Source organism: Molossus molossus, unplaced genomic scaffold (assembly GCF_014108415.1).
Source record: "Molossus molossus isolate mMolMol1 unplaced genomic scaffold, mMolMol1.p scaffold_m16_p_34, whole genome shotgun sequence".
NCBI classification, from domain to species: domain Eukaryota; kingdom Metazoa; phylum Chordata; class Mammalia; order Chiroptera; family Molossidae; genus Molossus; species Molossus molossus.
Genome location: NW_023425371.1, coordinates 87,489 through 99,656, shown reverse-complemented (window position 1 = coordinate 99,656; position 12,168 = coordinate 87,489). Strand labels below are relative to the sequence as shown.

At 44.5% G+C, this 12,168-nt stretch overlaps 1 protein-coding gene across 1 annotated transcript; it reads left to right on the top strand.

Moving 5' to 3' along the window:
- The first annotated feature begins 1,504 nt into the window (after positions 1-1,504).
- Positions 1,505-10,263, top strand: PDCL3 (phosducin like 3). The gene is made up of 6 exons (XM_036281389.1): positions 1,505-1,615; positions 3,675-3,804; positions 6,310-6,400; positions 6,675-6,818; positions 7,579-7,787; positions 9,961-10,263. Exons 1-6 carry the CDS (start codon positions 1,610-1,612, stop codon positions 10,101-10,103), a joined length of 723 nt encoding a protein of 240 aa, XP_036137282.1. The 5' UTR covers positions 1,505-1,609; the 3' UTR covers positions 10,104-10,263.
- Positions 10,264-12,168: the final 1,905 nt, after the last annotated feature.

The window sequence follows — 12,168 nt, the reverse complement described above, 5'->3', positions numbered from 1 at the left end:
TCCTGCTTGAAATGTCTTCCCTGCTCTCCATGTAATTGGTTGTTTGTCTTAATTTAAGTTATACCGCCTTGCTTGGCTATTGTATTAGTTATCTGTTGCTGTGTAACAAATAACCCAGGTAGGTCCCCCAGAATGGTAGCATGAGATGTTCAGGGAAACTATTAAGCTGATGAAGATTAATAAAGACAACTTTTCAAAATCTTTAGAGATTGATCAAAGGGTGTACAATAGGTTGAGAAACATTAATTCAATAAAATCTATGGAAACTTAGCTGGCAATCCATAGTACTGAAGCTAGGGACTGCATCCATCTCCCCACAGCTCTGCCTTTTTGAAGAACTGTTCCACTGAGCTCAGCAACCAAGTGGCAGCTCAACATGGCTTTGTAGAGATGCTCTCATAGGCTCAACAGATGAATGACAGCTCCCATCTTTCCCAGCTTCCTAAAGATGAAGATGAGTAGGTTTGGCAATCAGTGTATTTTAGGTCTCATCATCTTTGGATCTGTGCCACAGAAGATTAAAATAATTTAATGTCCATACTGGGGACATACTTAGGAGTGGCTTAGGAGTGGTATGGGACCACTTTTCAGCACCACTCCTGCCCCTACCCTGCCTCACTGCCAATACATACACAGCTCCTGGTCCATAAGGAGAATTCAGGTAGGATAGTCAGTGAAGAGTGAAGTTCCCCATCCCGCCCTCCAGCTCCTATGTCAGAGCCTCCATGGCTTAGAGGTTGGACCCAGGGATAGGAGGGCAGAGAAAAATCTCAAAGACTGGCAACACCAGCCCAGGTGTCCAAAGAGGGATATTTATTCCTTAACTCAAATTCATAGGGCTGGGTAGGCAGAAGCCTGGAGCTTAGTACCTGCATTTTACAATTCGGGCTCTGCTGATTTTTACTCAATGCCTCCTCTGTGACCATATAAGGCTAAGCACTTGTGCAAATACGGATCTCCTGGCACTCAACCAGATGAAATGTCTTTCGCTTTTTGGGTTTTGTCTGTTGTGATCGCTTCTGTATTAGCAGAGCCTAAAATAGTACCTGGTACAAAGCAGGCTCTCAATAAATGTCTTACAAATAAATTGACTTATCCTACGCTGAAATGATAATTTTAACTCCAGGTGACCCTGTATCATTTTTAATTATAACACTGCATCACTAAAACATTTCTTTTTCTGGCTTCTTGGGCTTCGACCTCTTTTGCACAATTAGGTCTAGGGCTGGATCAAGTGCACTGTCACTAGTACCTCCTCTACCCAGCCCACAGCTACAAGGCCGAAGATCTGCCCTCATAAGGTAGTAAACAGGATTGGCTCCAGGTCACGTGACTCGTAGGGCCGTGGCTGTCACGTAGGAGCGGTGACCCGAGCTTGGCAAGCCAGACGGTAGGCGTCTCCCGTCCCGCGTGTGTGCACAGCTGCTTCGCCTGTTTCTTGAGCAGCTCGCGCAGACTCAGAGGCCTGGCTCCCTCCCTGGCTCCGCCCAGCTCACTCCCGTAGGCGGGGCGAAAGCCGGACTGGGCGGAGAGGCAGCTGCACGCATGCGCGGGAGAGAACTGAGGGACGGGCGCGGCGGCCCATCTGGCTTGAGCTATTTGGGACAAGATGCAGGTGAGCAAGCCAAGGGGGCGCGAGGCCTGGGGGCTGAGGCCGCTTGTTTGCCCCGCTAGGTCCGCGCCGGCGGCGGACTGTTCCGTCCAGGCCTGCGGGACGCTCCGAGCGCCACAGGCTCCGGGGAGGCGCGTGTGTTCAGGCCCGGCGCAGGCGCAGTGCGGGAGGGCGGGGTGGTCCCGCCGGCTGGGCGTCTTCACCTGCGGGGGTTCCACCCCGAATCTCCGTCCTTTGGGGCTCCACTTCCTCGAGGTCGTATCCCACCGGCAGTTACTTCTTACTAACTCGTGCTGAGCACCCGAGCAGGTGTCTTGTGGAGCCTGTGCACGGGTCGCGAAGCCGAGGCTTGGAGAAGTGGAGTCCCGCGTGGGCTCCGGTCACAAACCGGTGGCGGAAGCCCTGTTCCTGACTCCACTCAGAGCTGGGGCAGGGGTTAGCAACTCAGCCCTAACGCCGGTGTTCAGGTTGAGGTGGGCTCTCCGGGCTTCCGGAGTCCAGCCCAAAGGACCCTGTGTTCAGTAACTTTCCGTCTTAACACAAGATCCGCCAATATTGTCCTTTTATTGACTCTGGACTTTGACCAAAACCCAAAGGAAAGTGAATGAAGACACTATGCAAACGGATACTTTTATGAGAAAAATTTGTGACAGCTAAGTTGTCAAGGACCCTCCACCAAAGGCCATTCTGCTGCCTTCCAGATCTCGTGTCTGGCTCAGTGGGAAATGGAGTTTGTGTGGGTTTGGTTGTGGCCGAAGGCATGAGGATGAGCCTCTGTAAATACAGTCTGTCTGCCACAAACCAGACTCTGTTAAAGGGTGATGAGGAAGCTCCAGGGCTGCCCTGGCCTTTGCATTCTTTCTCCTTCAGGCCCCTGCTTTAAAATGTCACCTCTTCGGAGGCCTTCCCTGACCACCCAGTGGAAAGGATTCTGTTCATTTTTGTTTTGCTCTATCTTAGCAGAACCGAGACGTGGACCTGGGCCGGAGCCCGGTTATCCCAGTGCCCTTTCCACAGCGCTCCTTCATGACAAATTTCAAACCAGGTCCATTAGCAGCGTTCCTGCCAAGCTATGCAAAACCAGTATTTGAGCAGCAGGGTTCTGGAGCTAAGAACCCACTTTGACATTTATCCTCTGACATTTGATCCTGATAAGTTTGACTTGTACCAGCATGGCAGTGGCTTCCCAAAGGCTGTGTCCCTCGTCGGCCCGTTAGGATTAACTAGATGCTGCTAACGGGCTTAGAAAAGTGTCCAGCACCTAGCACTCATGTGCTAGCCATTGTGAGCTATTCCGTGGGGTCTCAGCTCTTCCCTTCCTCTCAGGTTTGGCCGTTAGAGAATTTGTCAGCCTAGCATCAAGCTCTCCTCCTGATTCTGCTGCAGCCAGAGGACACTGAAATGCTCAATATCACTGCTCGTGGGAGCTCTGAACATACTGGTCCCTCTGCCTGAAAGTAATTTCCTAAGTTCTCCTCATGTCTGATTTCTTCTCACCCACCAGAGATGATTTAACTGTCACCTATTCTGAGGGAACGTCTCCATCCAACCTGGGGAATGCAGGCCCCTGTAACTCTCTAGGTCAGCAGCCTCTTGGCCATTGCACTTGCCACAGTTTGTAATATGTATCTGATTGTGTGTTTAATTGTTTAATGCCTGTCTCTTTCTCTTGACTGTAAAATAGGTGGCTTTGGCATTCGCCACCCTTCCCTACTATTGCAATAATTTGCATGTAGTACATACTTAATAAATATCTGTAGAATGAATCACTCTAAGTCTTTACTAAGAATATTGGACAAATGCCAGGTCAAAGTCTTGGTTTCAGCATTGATGCCAAATTGCACATCATATTACCCCTCAGTGGTGGGTAGTTGGGGGCACGGAGTACAGGACAGGAAGAATGGAACATGGCCTGTGGGTCTTTTGACAGTTTCTCAGAAACAGGCCACAAAATAATTTGAATTTTTCTTCCCACTACCTTTCCCCCTTTGACCCCTTGCCCAATGTAGCACCCTCCATAGTGGACTTTTCATGGTATGTATCCTTGGGCCCCCTGTTCTAGGACCCCAACGCAGATACTGAGTGGAATGACATCTTACGCAAAAAGGGCATCTTGCCCTCGAAAGAAAGTTTGAATGAACTGGAAAAGGAGGCAGAAGAGGAAGAGCAGCGAGTCCTTCAGCAGTCAGTTGGTGAGCTTGCTTTTATTCTTTTCTGTTCTGAGTCTCTCTGATAGGAAACAACTTTCTAAGCCCCTAACTGCTGTGGTGGAAGGATCCCCTGAGCAAGGGTCAGGAGCCAGGAAGCGCTGGGATGGACACTGTGGGACCACACACAAGTCACAGAATGTCTCCACCTTCGACTTCCTGGGTCGTAGAATTAAGGGACTTCAGAGGCTCCCTTCATTTCCACGGTTTCTTGTATGTGTCAGATGAGCACGTGAGAATCCTGAACTTGAACTTTCTGGTCTGCGGTTCACTTTGGATAATGTCATGGAAATTTGCTTCAAGTTTATAGTGTTTATATTCTCCTGAGCTTATACTTTATTCTCTTTGTGCTTTAACTGAAAATATTTAAGTAACTTAATTTGGGGAAGCATAAGATACTTGCTTTAACTGAAAATATTTAAATAACTTAATTTGGGGAAGCATAAGATACTTGCTTTAACTGAAAATATTTAAATAACTTAATTTGGGGAAGCATAAGATACTTGCAATGTATGGGATCTGAGAGGGGTTTTCTTAAAGGTAGCTGCACCACCTGAATTGGAATCCTTGGGGTGCTTATAAAAACTCAGTTCCTGCCAAATCAGAATCTCTGTGGGTGAGGCCCAGTAATCTGCATTCTAAACAAGTGCCTCAAGGATTTCTGACTCACACTGGAATCTGAGAACTACTGATCACAGAGGCCAGTACTTTTGGCCCCTGTTTACATTTAGAGCTAATTTAGAGAAGGATGTATTACAAAGCATTTATCCAGTGAGTGGTATTGAATGATTACTGTGTGCTGGATGCTTTTCTGGACAGTGAGGCTTTAGCTGTGCACAGGCCAGACAAGAATCCCTGTCCTCGTGGGACTTACACTGTTGTGCGTGACAAATAATAAGTAATACATAAGTGAAAATTAGGAAAAGAAAGCAGTGAAAGGGCTTTGGAAGGGTTGGAGGAGAGGGGAGTATGAGTCTAGGTAAGGTCAGAGAGGCCCTCACTAGGAATGACATTTGGGATTCCTGAGGGAGGTGAACTGAGCTACTTCAGCAAGTGGAAAGCATGTTGGAGAATCTGCAAGGAGGCCAATATGGTTGCGAGAGAGGAGCAATAAGTTCAGAGAGGTAACGAGGGGTGAAACCATTTAGGATCTTGTAGTTCCTAAGGACATTGATTTTATGTAGTGAGTTGGAAGCCATTGGAAGTTTGAGCAGAGGGGTGACACGTGTGCTCTGCCTTCCTAAGCACGGACAGTGCAGGGCAAGGCAGGAGATAGGGAGACAAGTCTGTAAACTACTGCAGTAATTCAGGCGGGAGGTACGTTGGCTTGGACCAGCATGGTGGTGGTGGTGCTGGTGGAGGAGGAAATGGTGAGAAGTGATCAGATCTGGATATATTTTGAAGGTAGGGCCAACAGGATTTGCTGATGGATCGACCCTCTGTGCGATGTGAGAGAAATAATTCTAGGAGACTGCAAAGCTTTGGGCTTGAACCACCAGAGGGTGGAGTTACTCCAACTGAGATGAGGAAAGTTGGAGAGAACAGACTGGAGGTGAGATCAGGAAGTCATTTTGGTACATAGTAACCGAGATATTTATTAGACAAGTAGAGAGGGTAAGCGGGCCATTGGGTGTGTTTTTTCCCAAATCAGAGAATATGGGCTGGAGTCATACATTTGGGAGTTGTCAGCATTTAGTAGTAATTAAAGCCATAGGATACGATCTCCAAGCAAGTGGATATAAAGAAGAAAAGGAATCAAACCAGCAAAGGGTCCAAAGGAGGGCAGTCTTCGAAGCAGGAGGAGGGGAGGAGGGGGCGTCCTGGAAGCCAGAGGAGGGCAGCTGTTCACAGGGGAGGCAGTGCTGGGTTGGATCACAGGCTGCTCATCAGTCAAGAAATGAATGTCGTTGTCGACCTTTGTAAGAGCAGTTCTTTGTAGAGATGGGGTGGGTGTCAGGGACAAAAGCCTGATTTGATGGCAAGAAGCAAGAGTTGATGGCAATAAAAACAAAATACAATGCTATAGTAGTTCCTTAAAAGAAAAGATAGAGTTGCCTGCCAGGCACAAGAAAATACCAAGAGCCAAGAGCCAGTGATAATTCCTGTAACTCTAGGAAGGGTATGCTGGTCTCCCATCCCCTGGGAGACAGGAGAACTGTGAACACCCATCCAGTAGTGTATGGGCTTGATGACCAGGTGAGTTCAGGCAAATACACTGTTTGTTTTATAAACTTGGGAAACTTCTCATTCATATCCTTACTGTGATGTGTAGGTAAAAGTCAAGCCTGCAGATACCACCATACTGGTTCTATCTTTGTAAAACACCCTCAACTTCTTTTTACTGGTGTAATACCTGAAGTCCTTTGCATTCTGGTTTTGGTGGGCTGGGAGTCTTTGGTGTTGCATGCGCGTCTGTAGGAGAAGAGTGGAGGGGGAAAATGCGTGTTCCTCCTTTAAATTTTTGGGTTTTGCCAACTTAATTACATTCAGTGAAAACATATGAAGATATGACTCTGGAAGAATTGGAGGATAATGAAGATGAATTTAACGAGGAAGATGAACGAGCTATTGAAATGTACAGGTTAGTGCCACCCAGAGGGACTGTTTTGGGGGTGTGTGTGTGGCACTAAAATGTGTGTCCTTTGAAAAATGAATTTTTTAACTGAGATAACATTTGGAAAGGACCATAATAAAATAATAATATTTCAAATTTTAGCAAACTGATCTTAGATTTTTGCCATGAGGCAAATAAATAAACCTGGACCTTTCTAAAGGTTGTTGTCTGAAAGATATACGTGTGTGTACCTGTGTGTGTGTACGTGTGTGTAAGACAACTCACTCCTCCTGTTGTGCAGGCAGCAGAGACTGGCCGAGTGGAAAGCAACTAAACTGAGAAACAAATTTGGAGAAGTTTTGGAGATCTCAGGAAAGGATTATGTTCAGGAAGTTACCAAAGCTGGGAAGGGCTTGTGGGTGATCTTGCACCTTTACAAACAAGGGTGAGTGATCTTACGGTCTGCCTTTAAATGCTCATTGGACTTTATGTTCTGAACATCTTGGGTTTAAATCCACATCAGAGGGTGTTTTAATGGCTGATTTGCCCAAACGTTAATGCCTAAGTTTTGTCTTAAGACTTTCAAATTTATATGTTTGACTAACCACAGATGCCTTTGTTTTGGTGTAGCAATAAAAACTTTCTCTAATTGAAAATAAATTCCTAAGTTATTTATTCCTCTAGAGAAACTCTGGCTTTTCGAGTCTGTGTAATGGACACTTGCAGGTGGTGAGGCTGAGCTGCGTAACAGTTGTCACGGCGAGTGGTCCCGCGGTCCTTTGCGTGTCTCACCTCCAGGCTGTCCTCCAACTGTCGAGTCCAGGGCTCTGTGGGACTTTCTTTAGAGCAGGAAATGCTTTCTGACTTGTTTCACACATTCTAAATATTGACTGTTCTGTCATGTAGAAGGGCATAATAATTATCTTTTACATTGAAGCTGTTTTTCTGACTTAGTGTTGGGTCATATTAAATTGGACTTTGGATTTTGAGTTCTTCACTTTCCCTGAATATCTGAGAAGGTTTTCTTTCTTTCTTTTTTTTAAATGTTAATTCATCTTGGCTGGAGTAGCAGAACCACTTGTGAGGTTTTTTTTAGAATAGAGGGATGGTGGAGTTTGTTGTGTATAAATGCAGAATCACAATTGCTTCTACTTCTACTTTGTAGCATTTCCTTCTCATCATTGTTTTCTGTTTCTGTTTCCTAGGATTCCCCTCTGTGCCCTGATAAACCAGCACTTCAGTGGACTTGCCAGGAAGTTTCCTGATGTCAAGTTTATCAAAGCCATTTCAACCACCTGCATACCCAATTATCCTGACAGGAATCTGCCCACAGTATTCGTTTACCTTGAAGGGGATATCAAGGCTCAGTTTATTGGACCGCTAGTGTTTGGTGGCATGAACCTGACGATAGACGGTAAGGGTCTCTTTGAGATGGGCCAGGGCACATGAGGTGGCCAGTGCATGGTAGGGAGGGGCAGAGCACACACCGTCTCTCAGACCACCCCGTGGGCAGATACAACTGGTCTCCAATGAAAAGAGGACACAGTGGACTTTAAAAAATATATATAATATTAATGTTTTATTTTCCCTGTATTTGAGCTCAAGGTCACATCACTCATTTTTGTTTAATTCATATGAACATATTAGGACAGATGCGTAAACATAGGTAAATCATCTCTATAGAAATATATTCTCAGTTGAATGTCTTAGTAGCTTTTAAATTAAATTAAAAGTTTATTTGATTCTTTCTCTTAACTCCTAACAGATGTCTTTTTATTCCTTCCTACCTATTGCACATGGAGGTGTCAAAAATATATATACACACATAATGTGAGAGAGACTGAGGCCTGAGGGCTTCCTGCTAAGTCAGATTCTTTATCTCTTTATTGAAATATGTCTAACTGTGCTTTAGCAGTCTTTAAAAACATGTTAAAATATGATTATAGCCTTGGCCAATTTGGATCAGTGGTTAGAGCGTTAGCCTGGGGTCCAGAGAGACCAGGGTTCGGTTCCCGCTAAGGGCACGTACCTTGGTTGTAGTTTGTCCCCGGCCCTGGTTGGGTCGTGCGGGTGGCAACCACTCGTGTCCCTTTTACGTCGATGTTTCTCTCTCTCTTCTTCTCTCTCCCTCCCGCTCTATCTGAACAAAAAAATGGAAAAATGTCCTTGGGTGAGGATTAAAAAAAAATGATTATGTACTACTTCATATAACTCTATATGAGATATTCTTGCCCTGGCCGGTTTGGCTCAGCAGTTAGAGCATTGGCCCATTGACCAAAGAGTCATTGGTTTGATTGTGGTCAAGGGCACGTACCTTGGTTGCTGTTTGTTCCCCAGCCCTGGTTGGGGTCTTGTGGGAGGCAACTAATCGATGTGTCTCTCTCACATTGATGTCTCTCTCTCTCCTCCTTCCCCCTCCCATTCTGTCTGAAGATCAGTGGAAAAATATCCTCAGGTGAGGATTAAAAAAAAAAAGATATTCTTCAACAGGGAGTAGTATAAACATATACACATACATACATACACATGTGTGTGATATCAGTTACTCATTATTCCAGTGTTCAGAGGCATACAGCATTTCAAACTAAGCATACGTTTGGGTCATATTTTGGTCTGTTCCTCCCATGAGGGGGGAAAGAGATGTACTATAGTAGTTATAGTCTTTATTTCTAGAACAAGTCTTATTTGAGGATTAGTGAACTTACTAAAACAGTGATTACTGCTTGAGAGTGAACAATAACATCAAATACATACACTTATATGTATGAATGTATGTATGGATTTAAATGTGTTCTTGAGTCAAGAGTCAGAAATATTAAGTTTGGGTGTTTTGGTTTTTTTTTAAGAAATTTGTTGAATTTTCATAACATGTCACTGAGAATACTGGTGTTACTCATCTCCATGAGCACTTTAAAGGACTGTGACTTCAGAAGGTTGGTTGTCGGGTTTAATGGAAGGACGTGATTCACAGGGCAGCACCTCTCCTCCAGTCCCCGGTGCCACCCAGCCCCTCTCTACTTGATTTTGCTTCACAAGTTCTCACACACGTGGAGTTTCACTAATTAGAGAGAGTGAAATACAGGAATTGAGCCGTTAGCCACTGATTCTTCATTGTCTGGTACTTTTGATTATTAGTTGGAACAAATGTATCAGTTCCAGGATGTCGTCAAACATTTAGCCTTTGATCGAGATGCTGGACACCAGGCTCAAGAATCTCCTTTTTGTCAACCAAAAGAGGATGTAATGATTAGATAGCCCACAGCCTGTGAAAAGTATTTCCTTTAAGTGTTCATGTTGACTTTTCCCGGGATATGGTGCAGTGTGAGAAACTGAGGTTGTGTGGTCTCTTCTTTCAGTTACCTTACAGGTTCCAGTGTATGTAATAGCTCCTCTGATCGCATCTTCTGAAAAAGGGCTTGAAGTATTTTTGTTTTTCTAGGTACCTTATAATTATGGCACTAAAATTCAGTTGTCATCAAATGTGGATGACTATAGTTTCTGCATAGAAAACAACTGACTTGGTGGGCATGAGGGTGAGGGCCCGGTGCAGACTGTCTTAGTTGATTAACTTTGTCTTTATCGTATAGAGTTGGAGTGGAAATTGTCTGAGTCTGGAGCAATCAAGACAAACCTGGAGGAAAACCCTAGGAAACCAATTGAAGACGCCTTGCTGTCCTCGGTGCGGAGCTCCGCCCCCTTGAGCAGGGGCAGCGATTCGGAGGAGGACTGAGGCTGCGCGGTTACAGGCTGAACTTCTCCATGTGACAGATCATCTGGATTTTTTAAAAAGGAAATATCCTTTGGTTTTTAGTCTTTTATAATTATGTTTCAAATCTCATAGAACTCAGAAATAATCATTGCTGGGCATCCTGTTGAGTTTCTTAGAACTCTATTTAAATTAATAACATTTTCTTAAAAAAATAAAAACCAGCTGTTGGTCTGGCACATGTCTCGTTTTCCTCACTTATGGTTTAAGGAAGCCGTAAAACTTCACTATTTATTCACATATTGCTATGCATAAAGCAATATGGAGTTTATTTAATATGAATAATTTATATGGTGGAAAAATTGCAAAGTAAGTTTTGCAGTTAAATTATTGTTTTTTTTTTACTCTTAAGGTAGTAACAGGATTAATAACTCAAAAGGAAGGAATGATTGATAGGGAAAAAAATAATATTTATCCTCTTAAGAAATAGGCAGTGATTTTTATAAAAACAAACACTTCTTAAAGCAATAATTGAAAGATCTCAATTTACTGTCATGTAGGCTAAATACTTTTTTCTAGTTAAAATAATTATTTGTCTCAAACTGTTGGGATGTCAGCTAACTCAGTTATTGCAAAAGCCTACCTTAAATTTTAAAAAATAAACATAAACATACACATAGATAAACAATCTCAATCAATTAATAAACACATCAAGATATTTTTCTGCCTAGAATCCTCTTAGCATTTATCCTTACCAAATCAACATTGACCAAATAATTACAGGAAATATTCCCTAAGTGTTGAATGATGTGGTAGTTAATGCTGGTTTGAATCTTTGAACCAGAGAGGGCACAGAGTTCCTTCAGATTATACTGCAAAATTTAATTTTGCTGTAATTCGGTGAATGACAAGCAGCTATGACCCATTGTATCTGTCAGAAGTGTCTGTTAGTGAATATCAGCTTTTCTACATGCATGAGAGCCAGCGCTGCTGATAAAAAGCTCCTCTAGGTCTTGGTTTTGCTTGAAGGGTCTTCCGTGAAACCTGAATTGCAGGGTAGCAACAGCTCGGTCAGTTCTGTCACTTGAACGCTGGTTCCACAGGATCTTCAGAGAGCTGCTCTCTTAGATTTCCTGTTGTTGGCTGCCAGTGAAATGCACTGAGGGGGACACAGGTGAGGGCTCGAGCCGCAATGCACACGGCTCCCAGGAACAGGGAGCTGTGCTTGGACATTGCGGGCAGCGTGGGCAGTGTCCACGGAGGTGGCACCCACACTGGATGGAATTCTAAGTATTTGCTGTGCCACTTGGAGCAGTGTGTGTAAACTGCCTCATAATCTTGCCTCCAGACCAGACTAAGGCATTTAGTTTGAGCTCAACAAAAGTGCAGGTGCCCGTGGACTTGGCTCATGAGCCCTGTCTGGCTACACGGGCCCCAGGCTGCTGTTTAGTCATCCTGAGCAAACTTGATTTAAAAAGAGAGAGAGACCGTCCATGGCCATACCACCCTGAACGCGCCTGATGTCACCTAAAATCAGAGCCACGGTGGCTTCCAGGCACCAGAAGCACTCAGAAAAGTTATCCTGATGGAAAGGCACTTTATGAGAAACGAGAAAGGCTGTTCAGAGGGGTGTCCTCTGTCACCAACGCCTAATTATGTATGTATTTTTGTCATTACCTCCACGCTTTCAATTCTGAGCCCAATTTTGGGCATAGTGTCTTTCAAGAGTGATAGGCCAAATATGTTGTGAGTGTGTTTCCTACTTTAGAAACATGTTCTAATGATAGTGACTTTGTCCTGCTGTGGAACCCATTGTTGCTCATATGTATAGCCTTTCGACAGGTAGCTTTCAACTGGCATTCTTGATACATTCACACAGCAGATGGTCCAGGCCCTCCCCCCTCTATACGCTGCCCCCACTCAGCATCTCCACAGGAGACCTTGTCACTTGTGTGCTACAAGGACTCCCCTCGGCTTTGGGTCTCACTACTCCATACCCATCCAGTGGCCTTGTTTTCTCTTTCTGTTCGTCAGTTTCACGTGAAGATATACCTGCTCTCGAGGTCCAAACCCGTCCTCTGAGTTTTTG